This window comes from Motacilla alba, chromosome 4A (assembly GCF_015832195.1).
Source record: "Motacilla alba alba isolate MOTALB_02 chromosome 4A, Motacilla_alba_V1.0_pri, whole genome shotgun sequence".
Lineage (NCBI taxonomy): Eukaryota > Metazoa > Chordata > Aves > Passeriformes > Motacillidae > Motacilla > Motacilla alba.
In genome coordinates this window covers 8,285,628-8,305,720 of record NC_052045.1, presented here as the reverse complement: position 1 = coordinate 8,305,720, position 20,093 = coordinate 8,285,628, and the positions used below count along the sequence as shown (strand labels likewise).

At 43.8% G+C, this 20,093-nt stretch overlaps 1 protein-coding gene across 2 annotated transcripts in view; it reads left to right on the top strand.

Annotated features, from left to right (window-relative positions):
• Nucleotides 1–20,093, top strand: part of NRK (Nik related kinase) — an 89,572-nt gene that overhangs the window by 54,842 nt on the left and 14,637 nt on the right. For both annotated transcript variants that reach the window (XM_038164568.1, XM_038164567.1), the window contains exons 16-26: nt 3,076–3,207; nt 5,536–5,603; nt 6,680–6,795; nt 9,177–9,274; nt 9,660–9,787; nt 13,449–13,542; nt 15,589–15,762; nt 16,243–16,372; nt 16,757–16,915; nt 18,565–18,708; nt 19,915–20,049. In XM_038164568.1, the coding sequence (XP_038020496.1) occupies nt 3,076–3,207; nt 5,536–5,603; nt 6,680–6,795; nt 9,177–9,274; nt 9,660–9,787; nt 13,449–13,542; nt 15,589–15,762; nt 16,243–16,372; nt 16,757–16,915; nt 18,565–18,708; nt 19,915–20,049 (1,378 nt within the window). The remainder of the gene's footprint in view (nt 1–3,075; nt 3,208–5,535; nt 5,604–6,679; nt 6,796–9,176; nt 9,275–9,659; nt 9,788–13,448; nt 13,543–15,588; nt 15,763–16,242; nt 16,373–16,756; nt 16,916–18,564; nt 18,709–19,914; nt 20,050–20,093) is intronic.

The following is a 20,093-nucleotide window of genomic DNA, read 5'->3' as shown; positions in this document are numbered from 1 at the left end:
CTCTCTCAGAATTATTTCACTGAAAAACTTAACACAGCTCCTGAGGTGAAGGGAGCATGATTTCTCAATGCCTTACATCCTATGTGTCTGCTGAGGGAAATGTGAGATTCAGAGTGTAGCAATTCCACCTGCTTTGTACCAGGTTTGTGTTTGCCACAGTACACAGCAGATCTGGCTCTCTGGTTGTGGTGGTGTGGGGTGAGCTGTTTTGGACTGCTTGCAGAATTTCACAGAGGCTTCTTGAACAAAGTCACTGAGTCTGATCTTCTGCCCAGCATCTCCTGCTGCCTGACTAGTGGAAATAAGCTCCATTTTTAATTAACTCTTGTGGTTTTCCTATAGGATTTGCTAGGTGGATAGTCTCTATTGTGAGGGGTGATGTGACTGAATCAGAACAAGAAATCTAACAATATTACAAGAGCTAGCTGTGTGTAAAGCCATGGAGTGCCCTAGTATCCCAGAGTACCTGCTCAGAAGTTTAAGAAAATCCTTTTCCTTATGCTGTTTCCTAACAACACTTGCACTTAATCTATCTCCTCTGTGTAGATTCAGTTCAAATTAGTAACTTGGGCATCCTTCAAAAAGCAGCACAGCCTCTTTTTAAAACTTCTTGCTTCTAAATGGTTTTAAACTAACTCTAGTAATGAGTCTTTGGTGCTGGATCACCTTATGTTATCATTTTGTGAATCAAAGTGTTCTTTTCCTTAGCTCAGTTACATGTCCCTTTATGGTTTGAGGACACACGGTAGGTAACACTCTAGCAGTGCTTTCTGTGCTTGAGGAGAGCTGCTATTCTTTAGATATTACTTACAAGAAAAGCAATTTAAGGTTCAAATCTCTACAGTTTAGAATCACTGTTAGGTGGGGAGGGGGGTTTAATTTTTTTTCCCTATACAAACCTAAGGAGAATATCAAACACTAATTTTGGGGGTTATCTGAGATGATTTTGGCTTGCTTGTGGAAGCAGGTGTCTGTTCCTGGCTTTACATAGAGCTGGGGTACTGGGCAGAGTTTGGATTCACTCAGTCACTTATATCATGACTCAGCAAAGCTTATCCATGCTTTTAAACACAAATACTTTCCCAGTAATCAGCAGGACTCAAAGGCTGGAATTTAAAAAGAAATATATGTATGTTGTTGAAAAAGTGGCAAGGAAAAGAAAATCTTCCTGTATTCTGATAATAATACACCTGCTACAAAACCTGTTCCTGTACCCACAATGAATCTCTTCAGGTGAGCACTTTGCTGCTCAAATAATTCTGGTTAACTAAAAACTGTTATTAGAGACAATCATGTTGGACAAAAAGGTGTTTCGAAAGGCCGTCATTTATGATACAACTGCTGAAAAAGCTGTTTTCTGTAAAGAGAGTCAACACAACATATTCTCCCAAAAAGGCAGGAAAAGCACCTGAATAACTAAGTGAACTTCTCAGGACTGGTTTGGGCAGTTGACTTTGCCATACAGGTCTGGGAGGTTGCAATGAGACATCTTTGGCATCTTTTATCTGGTTTTGGAATTACTTCCTGTTGATATTTCATTGACGTTGAAAGTTGTTCCCATGAAATTCAGTCTTGTACGGTTATAGAGAGTTCATAATCCTATTAAATTCTTGAAAGCTGTGTGAAGTTCTAGTTACTGTGGTTTGCTTTTTAGGATGAAGAAACTGGAGAATTTTATAGACTTACTGGATAGATCAATAAAATACTCATCTAAGTCATTCTTTGGGGAAAGTGTACTGCATGTGCCTCTGGTCTGAGGTGCAGTAAATCAGTTGAGACACAGGAGTTTGAACTCTGACTCAGAAAAAAATGCAAACTTCATTCTTAGGCCTCCAAGTGTTGGAGGTGCTGGTCTTGCCATGTGGTTGAGGAAGAGGCACCTCCCAGAGAGCCCTGGCCCAGCATTGCATGGGAGATCAGACGAGGTGAAGCCCAGAGTGGTACAGCTTCAGGCATTTCTCTAATACTTCTTCTATTTCTGTAATATCAAACTGATTCCAACATAGCAGCATCTGCCCTGCAGACACGCCCAGCTCAGACAGACTTTCTGTGTGCTCTGTCTCGGTCTTGTGTCCAAGAGGACTTCTCATTTCAGCAAGGCAGTACTCTCAGCTGACACGTTTAACTCTGAGTTTCTTCCTCTTTGGCAGACACTGGGGCAGCAGGTGATCAGAGTGTAGATTTCTTCTTTTACATACAGAAAGAATCAGAGAACCAAGTGTTGAATATTTTAGCTTGAGTTTTACTCTGCTTACTTCTTGTTCCCTTAAAGTGAAGATTTTGTAAGGAAGTAACTTGATTCCTTCCCCTCCCCGTGCTGTGATTGGGGTTTTTGCTGTCCTAGTGCTCTAATTGGACACCTTTAGAGATGTTTTAAACACAGGTGGCTGCATTGGGATCACCTGGACTTGACTACCCATGAGGGTGTAATCTGAGCATAATTACATTCTTTCTTGCTGCATTCTTTCTTTTTTTCAAGTAATTGAAAAATTTGTTTCAGAGGAAAACCAGGATCCCCTCATAATCAGTGGAGCACTTAAAAGTGTTTGCAGCAGGCAATTTGCCTCCACTGACTGTGGGTTGGTGGTGGCCATGCAAAGAATATCTTGTATGTCAATGTCTTAGGGGAGGTGGGTTCCCACAGTGATTAGACTATGGAAATTGTGCAGTGGAAGCATTGTCCAGGTTTGAATGAAATGTAGTGACTCCACAGCATTTTTTGCATCATCCAGGTAGTTAGTTCCCTGTGCATTGCCAGTGACCTATTTGCTTCTCCTCAGATTTAAGAAAGGGGGGGGGGGTGTGTGTATATGTATATATACATAGAGAGAATAGATTTTTTTACTATTTATTTTTTTTGTACCCTTCACCTTGGGATTTCTGTGCTTAACATGCTGGAAATGAATAGCTCACTGCACGGTGAGCAAGGTGGGTAGGGCTCTATCCAGACACAATATTTCTGCTACACTTAGTAAATATTTAATCTCCGCTCTCCAGAACCATTGATCTCTGTTGAGACTGCAACCTGTTTGGTAGGCAGGGAAGTGCAATTCACCATGTGTTGTTTGTTTCAAGTGTGAGAATTTCCGGCCTAGTAAGGACGTGTGCCACAGTAGCTCCCTGTCAGACATGGTGACAGCTCCGCTCAGCCCTGGGCTGGACGACGTGTTCTGGAGCACGAGCCACAGCAAAGAGCAGCCCCCAAAGGTGGGTAAAACTCAGGGTGTTTGGCTCTCTCGGGGGTTGATTGCACTGCAATGTGTCGTATCCACCTTCTGCACTGCATGAAGCTCTGAAAATCTCGTTGCTTGTGTATAAACTGGGTTACACTAATCTAGAAAGAAAGATGCAAATTTACAGGGAGGTTGGTGGTGTGGGTTTATGTTTGTGTGTATGTCGTGGTTTGACACTGGCCAAATGCCAGGCACCCACGAAAGCCATTCACTCACCTTCTTTTGCTCCTAGCTGAGCAAAGGAGAGAGAAAAAATTAACAAAGGGCTCATGAGTTAAGATGAGGACCGGGAGAAAAACACTCTAAGGGAAAAACAGGTTCAAATTTAAAGGTATAAAGTAAATTTATCATTAATAGAGTCAGAGGAGGATAATGAGAAGTAAAATAAGCCTTTAAAACAGCTTTTTTTCCCTCAGCCCCTCTCTCCTTCACCGACATTGCAGGGAGACAGGGCGTGGGGCTTTTAGTCTGTTTGTCACCTGAGATCTTCTGTTTGCTCAGGGAGAGGAGTCTTTCGTCTGCTGTGCCATGGGGTCCCTCCCATGGGAGACAGTTCTCCTTGAACTTTGCTAGCGTGGCTCCAATCTCATGAGCAGCAGTCCTGCCAAAACTGCAGCAATGGGAGTCCCTCCCACAGGCAAACAGTCTTCCCAAAACTGCTCCAACATGGTTCACCCCTCCACAGGGTGTCATCCTCTAAGGGCAGGCTGCTCTAATTTGGAAGCAAGGTCCTCTCTCTCTATCTCTGGAAGCAGGGGCCCTCTCTCTCTATTCGGGTGTCTCACTGGATCACAGCTTTCTCTGGCATCCACCCACTCTTGTGTGAGCACTTTTCCCATGGGCTGTGAGTGGATCTCTGCATCCCCTGTGCACTTCATGCATTACAGGGGAACTGTTTGTTTCACCATGCTCCTCACCACGGCCTGCAGAGGAATCTCAGCTCTGGCACTTGGAGCACCTCCTCCTCCTCTTTTTCCATCGACCTTGGTGTCACCATGTTGTTTCTCTCACATGTCTTCACCTCCTCCTCTTTGACTAGAAGTAAAACTGCTGTCCATAGGTACCATTGCCAACAAGTTCCACCAATTCAAAGACTCCTGCAGGACCCCACAGCACTGAGGGGTTGATTTTGTTTAGGTTCAGTGTCGGGTTTAGGTTTAGGTTCACCCTCCATGTTTTCACTGCTGGCCAGGCGGCCCTGCTGCCATTGTGTGGGCAGAGGCGGCCGCCGCGGCGCTGGCGCTGTTTAACGCCTCTCTTGGTGCAGGGCACCGGGAAGGAGAAGCCGCTGCCGCCCCTGCCCTTCTGCCCGCAGCGGGGCTGGCTGGGGCGGCCGTGCAGGCCGGGCTCGCCGCAGGCCGCACCCAGATGGCGGCGGCTGCGGCGGCACGTGGCCAGGGCTCTGCCGGAATGGCCCTGGCGGTGGCACCTTGCCAGCCCTGGAAAAAAACTGCCAGTGTGCTGTTAGGATTTTCTTCTTAAATATGTCATCACAGAGGCATTATCAACCTCTCTAACTGGGCCAGCAGCACGTCCATCTTCAGAGCCCTCACAGATGGGCTCTGTCAGACATGGTGGAAGCTTCTAGCAGCTCCTCACAGAAGCCGCTTCCGTGGCCCTCCCCTGCTACCAAAAACCAGTCCATACCAAGTCAGCACAGTGTATAATGTCTGCACACATACAATATCTGTAGGATCTGTGATTGCAGACAAATCTCTTTTGTTAGACCAGGTATTTCTAGCAGCCTGTTTGGTGAAAAGGTCTGACTTGTTGTGTAAAAGTTTGTTAGTTTGTGTAATTGAGGTGATGGTGTATTTCTCTTTCTAAAAGAATTTCTAAGAACAAGTCCAAGACTATTTGAGCAGGAATCCATATGCCCATGTGTGTATTTATTTTATTACTTTGCAGTTGGGGTGGGTGTGTGTCTCATTCCCCAGCCTGTGGTAACAAGATAAGGTAATCCACAAGCTGGGGATCCAGCTGCATTCAGTGACTGCAGGTGCCTTTCCTTGTCTGCTTTCAATATTGACCAGGAGTGATACTGACTCTGGGGAAAGGTGCAAACCTCTTTCTGTCTGCACCCTGATAGACTGCACTGGCTGGGAGCAAACTGGAAGCACCTGCTGATGACTTGTGGCTTCCAGTGCTGATATCATGGAATACCTCCCCCAGGTCCCACTGAACTATTGTTCATTTCTGTTGGTTAGTCTTATTTTTTCATTGATACAGGAAAAGCATTAGGTTTATTGACTGAATCTAGAATATCAGTAGCAACCTTGAAATGTTTGATTAAATCCTTAAGGTTCCAGAAAGGACAACTTCGAAATTTTACAGCAGGGATCAGCCTGGCCATCAGAGATGCCTTTCAAGGTAAGCTCTAAAGTGTTTTATGCTTATTCCAAAAGTAAGCTTACACTGTATACTTTGTACACATACACTGTGCTTATACTGTGTTTTATGCTTAAAGTAATTTTTTTATGCTGCTTTATTGTCAGTAGGAAAACTGAAGTATCTGGCAGATGCTCCGCCTCAGTGCCAGTGGCATTGGTTTCTAAGGACAGTCGGGTGTCTGGATGCTTTGGTGAGGGGGGTCTGACCTCAACTCCTTGTACAGGCACTTTTAATTACAGCTTGTGCTGCTTGTTTTGCCTGATAGTAGCTTGAACAGGCAGCTTGTAGATGTATTGTGACAATTTTGGCAGTCTGCCCTTAAGGCTGGTGTACTTTTTTCATATCCCAGGAGAAAAGACCAAGGATGTCTAGAGCTCAGCAGTAAAGGGCAGCCCCCACTGGATGTCTAATCAGGGAACAGAATGGGTTGGAGAGCCTGGAAAGTGAAGTAGATTTAGCTGAAATAACAAAGTGATGTGCAGCATTTCTGATGAGTCAGAGTCAGAAACATCGTCTGAAATAACTTTCAAGTGAAATCAAGCCCTAAATGCTCCCCACTTGGGAATTACAGGAGGCAAAGCAGAAAAGAAATGTATAAGTAATTGTCAGTGTTACAAATGAGTGACTTCTGGGACTGGGTTTCTGGTTGAGCCACTGGCTGGGCAGTTTATTTTACTGTCCAATGCATTTCATTCTCCATTGATAAGTGACTACTGATGTATCTTCTAGGAAGATAGTGGAGCAGTTTTCTTGAGTTGTAAAGCCATGAGATTTTGGAATGAGGACTGACACTTGACTCTGAAGAGTCCAAGGAGATATAATATGGAAGGATATTTTGTAATGACTGGGGAATCTCTGTAGTCTCCCAGGATGACTGCCCAGAGGAAACTGTCCCCTCCATCATCTCTCACTCCTGGGTGGCCCTGCTTGGAGCAGCAATGGAGATAAACTTTTAGTTACCCAGAGTATGACCTCGTACTTTAACAGCAGGAGCTCTGTTCCAGTCTCTGTTCCAGCACACAAGAGTCTCATCTGCTTTTTGTCTTTCTGTTCAGTAACACTCATCAGTCATCTCCTGGGGGACATGCTCTGAAGCTGAACAGTAGCAGCAGCACTCCTGGCACCAAGCAGTGGGAGATGGGATCTCATCAGAGCAGCTGGTCAACCTCAGGTGATTTCTAAGTCAAAGACCCATCAATCAGAATGTACTAAACTCCTGTCACATGAAATGGTCTTCTGCAGGGTGTCAAGTTCTGCATTGCAAATGGGATATGTCCTTTTAATGACATCCTCTGGTGAGAGGCTTTTGAAAGCCCTCTGGATTTTATGTTCCTAAAATATAAGTACTTCCTCTTTTGAGTCAGAAAAGTGACTGTGAATATATTTTCATATAGAAACTTTGAATTGCCTCAATTAAGAATTGGAAAAAAATCATTTCTGTTTCAGTTAGTGACACAATTGAAACTCAGCAGAGCCAACATTCCAGAAATACAGATGTAATTCAATACTGATATTGACTTATTGGCAAATTCTGCTCTTTGCACTGCCCACTGATAAGATGATACAGTTGAGCAGTCGATGTACACTAATATTTCTGCACTCTAATAATGTACTGGCAAAAGGAAGCATAAATCTCTCTCTACAGCACATTATGAAATACATCTCCAATATTCTTATACGTGCAGAAAGATGGTGGAATTGAAAAAACAAGGGCATTAGAAGTTAAAAGGAAGATAAAACCATCTGATTTAGGCAAAGTACAGCTTGGTAGTCTCCTTTGCTGTCAGGTAGTGTAGGAATGCAGCAGCTTGCTCGTGGTTGTGAGGTGTTTTGCAGTACAGATTCTGGTTGCTGAGGTTCTGGCAGATGGGGATGTGGAGAAGTGGGCAGCTTTTTTTCTCTCTTGCTACTCCTACGGGTGTTTGCCATGGGTCAGCTGCAGGGCAGCTCTTGTGTAGCCCCTCACAGAGCTCTGGTGTGTCACAAGGCCTTGCATCCAGGTTGGCCACTGAAGATTGGGAACGTGGGGAATCCAGGTCAAAGCAGGGTGGATGCAAAAAATGTTCTCAAACCACCCCAGTGATCTTATGAGGTAATTTATTTTTATATTGAGGTTTACATTGTTAATTTAAAAGCCCTTGATAAATGAGAACAAATTGCTTATTTATTACACTTACACAATCAAGCCAGTTTTGCTTTTACTAGCTACCCAGAATAGGAAGCTTTTCTTCAAGAGAAATCCAAAGCACAGTTTAAATTGCTTGGGTTTTGTTTCTTTTTGCTCTTATGTCATTTTTTGTTTGAATAACAGAGTTGAACAACATGCAACAGCCCAGCTCAACTTTGCAGAGTCCATGTGATGTGTAACTCCTGTGCTATTTTGGCATAGGGAAACAAAAATCTCACCAGAAATGGAAAGAATAGAAAACCTCCCTTGTGGTTTAAACTGTCTCCTTGAGTTCTTAAGTGTCATTAAATTACAGCTAGTTCTGGCATATGGCCTTTCAGATGGAGTTTGTTGCTTTCCCAAACCCACAGGGATAATGAATTGGAGGAAAGGGCTATAAATACTTTAAAGCTAATAGTTCTGCTGAGTTGCTTAGTTGCTTATTGACCAGTAAGGAATTGTGAGTTTTGAAAGCTTTGCAAAATGGATGAAGACATGAAACCATTGTGACAAAACTAAATTACCAAATAGGAATCCTAGTTTGTGTGAGCTTGAATTCTCCCCCTTAACTCACAAGGAGTCCTTTTGGTAACAGTGGAGTAGTCATGGGAGAAACTGCTGAAAAAGGCAAGTGTTGAGCTGGCCAGCGTGTCCCAGGGCAAGATATGGGGACAGTGGCTTTCTCTCCTTTCCCTTGTGTCAGGGTTTGTGTGCAGAGCATCCCTTCAAGGCTTCTTTTGCTTTTCCCAGTGCTTGCAGGCAATGGGGGCCCACATTTCTCAGGGAGGTTTGCAGTTTAGCACAGCTGTTTGACCTCACCCAGTTGGGTTTAAATAATGAGACTCTTTGGACTGTTTTTCTGTAACAGTTTTATGAAGGCCAAATCATGGCAGCACCTCTCTCCCAGAGGTGTGTAGGGGGCTCAGGCTCCTGAGCTTTCTTGCTGACCCCCATGTCTGCAGTCACAGGAAATAGCTGCCTGGCCCTTTGGTGCTGGAGTGTGACCAGCAGCTGATGATGTGAGGAGCTGTCTCTCCTCAAGAAGAGGATCAGAGGAAGGGATTAGGATGCCCTCACCTTTTCCCTTGCTCCCTTTCCATGGAACTGTGGCTGATGTGCAGTGGGAGTGTGTTGCCAAGGGTTTGGTTTGCTTGTCTTACTCTTGCATTAAAGTGCACCTGTATCAATTTATGTATGTAATATTGCAGCATCTAGAACCACTGGGAAACAAGCAATGAGATTTTCCTTTGCAACAAAGAGAAAAGAGAAGTTTGTCAGCAGAGACTGGTATCTGCTTTGGGTCGTAGCTATGTGTGCTGGTCTTGCTCTCTCACCTGCTGATTGTATACTTAAAAAAAGAAACTTTTGGGTTTTTGTACCCCCAGGGAATCCAGGACTGGCCAAGGCAGAGAATGTTTTGTCCCAGAACCACGTGCAGTTGCATCAGAAGCCTGAAAAAGTTTCTCATCCAAGCCAGATTGCAGTAAGTTCTTTTAAATCCACTGATATTTTTGATTTGTCCATCGTTTTCACTGAGGGCTCTGTCTGTGCAGACAGCTCTCTTTTGGTGTGTGAGTTTGCTGTCACTCATGAGTCAATCTGAGGGATGTGTGAGGCTGCCTCAAGCCCAGTGCTCTCAGTCCAGGTCTGACTTGTGTCCAGCTCAGGTCCTCAGCAGAGTGTCCAGTTTTGGCTCAGGTCACTTTCCTGTGTGAGATACCCACCTGTGATGGACCAACAGAACCAGATCAGCTTCCTAGTAAAGCTTTTTTTGGGATAGATGTGACCATAACTGTATGTGCTGGGACAGTAAAATACAGCAGGTGCTGTTTTACAATGGATTCTTCAGCTGAGTTTTCTTTGCTCAGAGTCCAGGCTCCTTTGCCAAGGTGAAGGACAGTGCCAACTCCTTGTTAAAAGCAGCAGATTATTCCTCCTCAAGTGATGAAGGCAGCAGCAGCAGCAGCAGTGATGAAGATGACACAAACCACACAAGGTTGGCATTATTATTATTATTATTATTATTGTTACACAATTCGAAATATTTAGAAAAAGCAGGCATGCCTAAATATTCCCTCTCCTTTGAAGTTACTATCATTCATTTGTGTCAGTTGTAATTAAGCAATTTAATTGCATTTTAATGAACTCCTGGGGGTAAATGTTTGCTCCATCAGATGTGCACAGGGTAATAATACACTTTGATGACTTACTGCCCTGGGACAATGAGGAAATGTCTTGTTTTAACTGGATATACTGGGTAGTGCTTTTATAGGGATTACTTCACATTGATCTACATTTACATGGAATTTTTGGAAAAAAAAAAAAAAAAAAGGAAGAGGGAAACATAACTGTAAAAACTATATTCCTTCATGACAAATACAGGTTACAGTGGAGAAAACAAGGCAAACATGACCCTTGGGTTCACATAGTCTCTTCACTCTGGGAGAAATAATGGCCGTTGAAAAGCTGATTTCTTCACCAGGGCTGTTTATAAAAAGGAGAGATGGTTTTGTAAAATGTGCTGTTTTTTTAATACTGACATTCTGCATCTGCTGTGGTTTCCAGCTGATTCTGGGGCCTGGGGCTTGTCCCACAGCTGATCCCACCTGAACTGTGTCTCTCTAGCTTTCCAGTTTGTCTTGCTGGTTTTGTGACTGACATCTGGTGGTGTTCTACCTGTCATGTAAAATGTGTGTTCTGCTGAGAAATAGTGGAGCAAGAATAGCTTGCTATCCAAGAGAAGGGAGTCAGGGGGTCAGGAACAGCAAACAGAAACATGTTTTAGTATTGTTGAATGAAGCTTCTTATTTTCTTGCAAAGAGACTGCAGTTTAATTCAGGTTCTAGGATTTACTTTGAAGTGCATCCCAGGGCCACAGAGCTCTCTGGGATGGGGCTCTTCTGACAGGATTACACATGCAGTTTTGTCAGGTGTCAGGCAGAGATGCCCAGATTTACAGCATTGTTGGCAGATTATTGTGTTGGGCTGATACCAGTCCTTTCCCCTGTGCTGCTCTGAAGAGGTAGAATTTTTGTGCCTGCATATGCTCCTCATTTGCATTTCTGAAGTTCATTTTCAAAGCTGAGATGAGGAGAAAGAATGTTAAAAATCTTGTAGCTTATTCAGTGCACCTGAAAGAGCTGACTTTTACTGTAATGCCTTTGTTTTCCTCCTGATCCTCTTCCAAACTTCCTCTTCCAAACACTTTATTCTGATCTGTAAAAAGTTTTATTTACCCTAGGTCATAGAATTCTTCCTAGACCTCAGAAAGACTCTACATAAAAATATGGATTTGCCCTGTAGTAATGACTTTGCTGTGTAAGTGTCAGATTGCTGTGATCCTTGCATGCTGTATGATTTGAAGGAGTGGTGTCGCTGCCTTTGGAACTCTGCATTTGTTATTTGCATCTCCTCTGTGTCTGAGATCCACCCATCCTCTGGAGAGGTGCAGTTAGGATGCTCCTTCTCACATTTACCTTCCTGTGCACACAGCCACTGCAAGAGCCCCTGTAAAATCATAGGTGTAATCTTGATTTTAACAAAGTCCCTTCACCTTGGCTGAACATCATTTATATTAAAAGATACTTGAGGAAGTAAATCCTGATTGCTGCCAAATAAATAGCAAATAGTATAGTGATCCTACTGAAAGGAGCAGCCAGTGTTGAAACTGCATATTCTGGCTGAAGTGAAGGGTTTGGGGGTATTTTGCTCTCTAAAGCATGTAGGATCTGAAGCCCCTTGCACTCTGGAGTGTTTCTGTGGGGGCTCTGGCTGAAGCACATTGGGCCAAGTTTTACTGGTCTGCTGAAACCAGCCTGTGTTTTCCTGTTCATGCCTGGGCTGTGGCACAGCACCTGATGTCCACATTCCAGCTTTCCTGGAGGTCCCCAGTAGGACTACACTTGGGACATTTGCAAGAGAAGGAGCTTCCTGTGTTCTTGGATGAATCCTGGTAACCACCCTGAGAAGGCTCCTTTCTGAGCATGCTGGACTAAGGGCTGCTGTGTTTCACCAGTAAAGCAACTTCTGGTCTTGTTTTTCTTTACAGTGAGATGAGCCAGACTTCTTCCTCACCCACTCTAGTTTTTTGTTTTAAGGAAAGAGTGTCAGTGTATAGGATCCAGTGTCTTACCTCCTTGTTTAGTACATCTATTCCACTGATGTTAATTTCTCTTGCTTTCTGGAGAGTGCTTCCTCCTCCAGCTCCTGCAGTATGCCCCTGAAACACTGAGTATCCTGGGACTCATTTGTATAGTTCAGTTTCCTCTCTTTGCTCTTTGATGGCTGTTTCCTACCAGCATTTGGACAAGGTGGATGCAGGTGTGTGCTTGGCTAGGAATTACTTTCTCCCTCTCCTAAGTTGGAGGTTGACATTATTTAAGATCAGCTGCTGTTTGCTTCCCTAATAAGAACAGGTCCTGGCATTCACCATTGATCCTAATCCACATCTTATCATTCCTTCTAAGTTTAGTATGCAAATATTTACCCACTCAATGGGGAGATAATCCAAAACCAAAAATAAACAACGAAAAATGCCACAAAAATTTCTACTCCTACAAACCCATCTTAAATCAGTAGGTCTCTCACCAAACCTTCTTTGTTATCCCATGGGGCATCATTTAAAAGAAAAAAATTACATTTCAGTCTGCTACCAGTTGGCACATGGTACTGTAGAACCCTTCATTTCAGTCTGCTACATTTCAGTTGGCACATAGTGCTGTAGAACCCTTCACACTGGCTGAATCCAGTCTGTTTTATAATTACTGGAAAGGAGGCAAAAATGTAATAGGCTTAAATGGATTGCAGTAAAAAAGATATGAGTATAAATAAATAAATGGGATAAATAAATCATTTGAGGTGGAAGTGTGCAGAAATGGGGCCAAGACGTGTTTGAAGCAGTTCCACTTGGGTGAAAAAGTTTAAAATGCAAAGCTACCTCAGGCAGTGCAGGAAGCAGTGATGTACTGGGAATTCACAACAGACACTTGCCTTGTTCTCACTCTTGCTTTTGCTATCAGCTTTTGATCACTGTTGAGGGCAGGATGCTGGGCCAGGGGGACTCTTGGCCCCAGCCAGTCCAGCAGCTCTTGCTTTCTTCTGTCTCTCTGTGCACTGGGCAACGTTTTCTGTGTTTCCTTTTAAGGTGAGGAGGTCCGTGTTTCAGGGACTGATTCACAGGATGAAATTCCAGTGTAGCCTGTCCCAGTAGGCACTGGCAGAGAGGTCCCTGACAGCAGCACATGGCAGAGCAGCTGCTGCTCTCTCTGGAGAGCAGGGTGGCTCATAATTACACCCCACAGGGGAACGTGTGACAGGAGACAGAAGTTTTGAAGTAGGCACTTCCCAAATGACAGCTTGAGGGACTTGCCTGAGCTATGGAGTGTCTGAAAGATGATGGATGAAGTGCAGGGAGCTGAAGGGATGCTCTCTGTCAAGGTGGGGAGTGCTTCCTGCTGTGTGTGAGTGGTCCTCAGGCACAAGCCCATTCAGGCAGATCCACAGACTAATCAGCTTGCTTTTAAGGGTTTATAAGAACCTTTGAGTGTAACTATTGAATGTTAATTATGTTCACTTTTGAACATGGTTATGTGTAGTTTTTTTTTCCTTTTTTTTTTCCCCTGAAGTAGTTCTGTTCATTAATTGGAGTTTGTTACCAGGCAACTGCTAAGCGGCAGAATTGCAGATTTCTCAAGGACGAGGGTACCAGATGGAATTGAACTGAAACCCCAGAGCACTGTGGCAGAACAGAAGGTAATTTGGCCATTTGTAAGGGGGTGGGTATAGTGAGGGGGAGTCAGGTCATTAATGTGCATGATAAACGCCATATCCATTTCTTCTTGGGAGCATTCTCACTCTGAAGTCCTGCTCAGTCATTGCAAATTATAGCTATAAGCCTTGGAAAAAAAAAAAAGTGTAGTTTCAGGTTTTGTGCTTCCTGTAGAAATGCATACATTTAGGTACAAAATTGCAATTCTTCATTTGTCCTTCTTATTGGCCTGTAGCAGTTTCTGATGTCAAGGTATTTTGTGAAGGCACTGGACAAAAAGCACTGTTATTATTGTTGGTGTGCATTGTTGCTAATTTTAAAAATCTGGACTTCTTTTTATTCCAGTTTAAAGTGAACGACCTCCTACTGCTTAAAACATTACCAGAACAGGGGAAAACCACTTTATCTCTCCCTACTGGCTTAGCAAAAATTCTTGTCTTCTCATATGTCATGTTGTGGTTCCTTCCAGCTGCAGTTTCTAGTAGAGGCTTCCAGTCATGTGGATTTTCCCCTGCGATAAATATCAGCGCAGAAAAGATGAAGAGAGACAAAGCAGAACAATGTTCTTTGTGGTTGAAAACAAGAAAAAAATTACAGTAATAAGACTTGTACTTGGTGTCAGGGCCCTTTTTAGATATTACTGAGTGTATTCTTGCTTCACACATAGGGAAAATAAATCGCTCTGAGACTGGTGTTTTCTCCAGAGCTGTGTCAGGGTAGAAAGAAAAAGGAGTTTTCTTTACCTCTGTTGTCTCTAAACTTCAGACCAGAGTGGTGACCCTCCTGCCTGGGGAGTTCCACTTGGCCTTTGTCCCACCATCTTCAAGGAGAAAAGACTCTGCTATGGAAAAAGAACTATAAATGGGGCATTAACCAGTATTTCTCTTGTGGCAAAACCAGCCCAGTGTTTCCACTTTCTCCTCATATCCAGGCTGCTTGAAGGAAAGGAGAATGTTGGTGTCTTTGAGGCCCACCCTGAGGATGAGGGAGGATGATAAAGAGTTGAGGTTATGTGTTTTGGTGGGTTTGGAGGAAAGAGCATGGGAAGGAGAACAAGCAGATGGTTGACATCTCATAAATTTCTCTTCTGCCTTTTAGTCTTTTCCCCCCTTCTCATGGAGCCTCCCATCCCTTCCTCTGAACCCTTTTTCACCCACCAGCTACAGCCACCAGGAGTCTCCCCATCATCTCCAGCGTTGCTTTCCTTGTCCCATCAGCCTGAGCAGCTTTGAAGTGGTTAGGGTGTACCAAACTGCCCGAGTTATTCAAATGGGGATTTGGTTTGGTTTTGTTCAGTTGACTGTGACTGAAAACTGAACTAAAAAGCCCCATACTGGCTTGGTTCCCCAATCTCAAATACTGACTTGCATATTTTGGTTTCAGTTTTTACGTCTAAATTAAAACATAAAATGTATTCCCAGAAACCCACCTCTGACTCCATAGATAGCGCTGTCAGGGAAAGAGCTTGTGTGGTACCTCACAAAATTGACAAGTATTTCCATGGGATGCTGTAAGGAGGTCTGCAGAACCAAATGTCACTATACTGGAAATGCTGATGCTGGCTCCTACTAAATGTCCTCTGTCTGGAGTAAGGTTTCTTAATTCCTAAATGGAAAGTAGCAATGAAATTAATGATGAAGGGCTTCAAACTAAATGCAGATCCAGAACCAAGAAGTGCCTTCTTTGTCTGCAGTATGCCAAGGTCAGGTCTGAAACTTGATAGCAAATCATTTGACTTGGTATCTCTGAGGCTGAAGTTCCTTCTTTTTCTGTGCTTGAGGTAATGCAGATGAAGAATATTTGTGGAGTACTTCAGGAGTAAACCCCAGATTTGTCACCTCTGATGTTTGCCATACACTTTGGTATTTAGTTTTTGGTTTTAATCTTGCCATAGGGTTTGTCTTTAAATGATGCATCAAGGGAGAGCACTCCTCTTCATGTGCTCATTATTTATCATCCTAATTAACTGGAGTTGCAGAGTGCATTGGAAATAAACTAAATCTAGTGTTTATCTGTATGTTCTCATGCAGGATCAGATTTTGGGGAAACAAATTCCAAACACTCAAGAAGGCCTTTGGAGTATAAACAACCAGAACTATCTCCTGCCAGATCTCCTCCAGCAAAGCCAAATTACAGACTCCTCTGTGAACCCGCCACAAGTGCCACTGTCTTGCCAGGAACCTCAGAACAAACCTCTGACTAAGGTAAGAGATAAATTACAGATTGCCTGGATTCAGCTCCAGCCTTTTTAAGCTCCTCTATCCTGTCTCTTTTTACAATGAGTTTTTTCACTACATCACTTCTTTCCTTTAAAAGTTTTATCTGGGAGGAAGATAAGAAGTCTTGAGCTGCCTAACAGATTTCATTGTGCCACTTATTTTCCCCCATCTCCTTCTCTGCTCTCTTTCTTTCCTTGCTTTGTTTTTTCTCTCCCTTTTGGACTCACACCTTCTGCTCCCTGCCATGGCAGCATTCTGGTGTGCCTCTGCTCATTGTCCCTGGCTTTCTCGCACCCAAGCATCATGTGAGGGAGCACAGGGCAGCCCCAGAGGGCTCTGACACTGCTGGAGCATGGGCCTGTGGGGAGAGGGGTCACTTGTGGCAGGTAACAGCTCTGTCAGAGCACCACAGGGTGTGTGCCCCAAGCACCGCCCGCCTGAGGCAGCTCCTGTTTCTCATTGCAGAGCCCATGTGCTGAAAGCCCACCTGCCAAGAGCAGCACATCCTCCACAACATCCTTCACAACATTCATAGATCCGAGACTGCTGCCAATCACCCCTCCCACCAGTCCAGTAGGACCTTCCTGTAGTTCTCGTGAGTATGCTTTGCCTTTGCTTTAAAATGTTCTTCCTGGGTTTTTCTTTTTTTTTTTTTTTTTGCAGGTGTGGAGAGGGCTTATTGCTTGGAAATGAAATCTCTGAGTAATCTCCTGAAACTGGAACTTAACATTACTGTGAATTTTCATTGTAGTGCCTTCTTTCAGATGTGGTTTGCTGTGCTCTGCTGCTGTGTTACCACCATGCTTTCTCAGGAGTGCCTGAGGAATTTTCCAGATTTTTTTTTTGGCTATACAAAGCTCTCAGAGTGTTTTCTCACCCGTCTGGGGTTTCTTTTGTTCTACCATGAACAAGGTGGTTCAGATATGAGCTTTAACCAAACACTCACATTTTCCACAACTGTGTGTATCTTTCATTCCAGCATCTAGTGCCAAACCTGAGCCTGTCAGGAGGGAAAACGCAAGGAAGGGCTCCGTTGTCAATGTCAATCCAACCAATATCCGCCCACAAAGTGACAGCCCAGAAATCCGTAAATACAAGAAGAAATTCAACTCCGAGGTCCTGTGTGCTGCTCTGTGGGGTAAGCTGGGAGTCCTTGGGCAGGTGTGTGGAGGGAAGGCACAGCAGGAGGGGCTGGCAGTGTCTCCTAGGCAGATTTCACAGTTGTATTGCTGCTCTCCTGGCAGAGAGTGCTGGACTGGATCCCTGAGCTGATACCTGTGTCACTTACACGGCCCTGCCCTCCCAGGGACAAGATGGCAGACACATGAAATACAGCTGCAAAGGACTTTGTGCATCAGAATGAGAAAAGGTTTTGATCAAGCAGCAAGTTGAAACCGTGCTGTTGGGAGAGCCAAAAGTTGCAAATGTTTCAGCAGCTTTTGTGGCTCATGAGACTCATCTGAGCTGCACACGGGTACAGCTGATCACAGAGCCCTGACCCAGGGGAAATAATCCAAACACCAAGCCTTTTGCTGTCATGTGTTAGGTATTCCAAGGATCCAAAGCAGGTCAGGTCTTTCCAAAGGCTTGTCTTGCTTAGTTCCTGCTGTCACTGCTTATTCTGAACATCACTGAACCCATTGTTTAAACTTACATGCTTTTTACAGGGTCAGCTTCACATGGTGTAAAACCAAGATACAGCAGTCAGGTTGCTCTCAACAGCTGTAGACCTTGTCCTAGTCATACATTACCCAAACTCTTGAGTTGTTTTAACTGTCTTTCTGCTTCAGAAGAACAGTGTTATACTATAGGACTCACCCAGCCTTTTTCTCCTCACTTTTTGAGCCTGGAATGGCAAGTGAATGAAGTAGATGGAATCTTATCCAAAGCAAATGTAGATTTCCAGTTTATAGCTTCACAGATTTTGCGTAATGTGTGTTTGTAGGAATCCAGAATTTTAAGAACAGAGCTGTGTGGTAAGGTGTGTAATTAAATGTGCATTGAGGCTGAAGAGCACCAGGTACTTGTCAGAGATTGCCAGTGGAGGAGGGTGCTTGTTACAGCAGGATATCTTATGTTGTGTCTTTAGAATCTGCTGATTAGAAACACAGATGTCATTCCAGCCAAACACAGTTTCTGACATTCTCTGATGTCAGCAACCCAACAGAGCCTTGTCTTCCTTAGCAGCAGTTGGATTTCAGATAGATTCTCTCCTTAATTTGGCATTTGAAGGCATTTTCCAAACCAGAGACTGTTTTCAAACAAACCCTGCACCTCCTTATAACACAGTGCTTCTTCCCACAAGTTTGGTGCCCCCATTATTTGAATGTTCTATTTGGAAAAAGAGAGTTTGGGGAGGATTTTTTGGTTGTTGTTCATTTTTGGGGTTTTGTTTTGTAGTCAATAGGGACCCTTGGAACACATAATTGGGTCTCCTGTGTCACTACTGTAATGGTGCTGGACTGGGACTTTTGTGCTGGTCACAGGTACCTTCCAAGGTCACCTGAGAAGTTCAGGTTCACAGACTATTTCCCTTTTTGTTTAAATCAACATTGAGTTAGCAGAGCTACTAATTCTTCAAGTTCCATAGGTATATAGCTGTTCTGCTGAGTAAAAATTCTAATAGTGAGATCTTTTTTCTTCTGGGAAGTCATCCACAGAGCAACAGAGAAATTATCAGGTTCCATTAAGTGAGATTAAATAAAAATTGGTTCTCAAAACAATGAACATTCAGTGACCTCTGAATCATTAGGTGACTTATGCAGTATTTTTTTCATGTATCGACAGGGGTAAATTTATTGGTGGGAACTGAGAATGGATTGTGGCTGCTGGACAGAAGTGGGCAAGGAAGAGTTTATACGCTGATCACAAGGAGACGGTTCCAGCAAATGGATGTTCTGGAAGGACTCAATGTGCTAATTACTATATCAGGTTGGTTCAGTGGCTAAAAGTGTCTGACCCACGTTGGGGTTGGAGGCAATTAAAAAGAAGAATTAGGTTATAAACTAGGTTGAGGAATTTCCTCTTTCAGAAAATCACAGGACAGTTATTCTTGTTAAGAGGAAAACTCTCCTGAATTTTTAACATTTACACTCCCATTCCAGAGTTGCTTTGTGACAATTCATTGCCTGGTTAATGTGTAAAATGGTTTGTGGGAAGTACAGAGTGTTTCATATTCCTAAAATGGGCTGATTCTCTGCAAGGTATAGTTTGTCACTTTTCTGGTTTCTATGATGGGTGAGCAACTATCTAAGTGCAGTTCTATTAGCATTACCATGATATAACCTCGTCCTGTGTTCAACAAGAGGTATGAGCAGGAACATGAGAATGATCTGTATTGTGAAAGCATCAATAACATTAAGTGGGGGTTTTCTACCTCTGCCAGGAAACAGTTTGGACTCTGGCCTTATTCCCCATGGCTGAGAGTGGCCTCAAAGGATGCACAGTACATACCGAGGTCAGAGGTGTGGGTTCAACAAGGAGTAGCAGCTCATCTCCAATCCAGACTCATCATGGTGGGCCGTGCCAGCAGCTGTTTGTCCCATGCTGCCAGGTCCAGTTGTTGCTGGGACATGACATAGTCCTTCTCTTCAGAGTAATCTGTGGTCCCAGAGTGCTGTTGACTGTAGGGTGCTTATGAACTAATACAACAAAAAGAGTGATTGAGATGAAGGATGACAAAATAATTCTCAAGTGTAAAGGCATCCAGAAGAAAAATAGCTACTTTGAATGAAGACTGACAGTTAATTGGAACTACATCAATAGCTTATTAGAAGTGGCCATTGTAGGACATGCCTGTGTTCCAGGATAAACAGTTAGTGTGGTTTCTGATAACACCTGTGTCTGTAGAAACCTGTTCTTTGGCCCGAGGGAGGAATTTTAGTCAGGTGTGAAAATGTTGTGTGAAGTTTGAGTCACACAGTAAGTGCACATGTGCCCAGTGCCATAGAGTTACTCCTGTGCCAGTTCCCCCTGTGTGTCCTCATCATTCCTTTCATGCCTTTGCCATGTTCTCTCACCCTGGCAAGGCACAAGGACCCACTGTACTCAAGGTCACAAAACTCTAGTTTTTTGTAAGTGGGGGAGAGTTTGTACTTCAGGGAGTTAAAGTGTTCTGTCTCTTCTTGCAAATCCCAGGGAAGAAGAATAAGTTGAGGGTGTATTACTTGTCATGGTTGAGAAATAAAATTCTGCGCAATGATCCAGAGGTGGAGAAGCGGCAAGGCTGGGTGTCCGTGGGGGACCTGGAAGGCTGTGTGCACTACAAAGTCGGTAAGGATTTCCTGGTTTTTCCTTAGAGATGGTCAATCATGCTC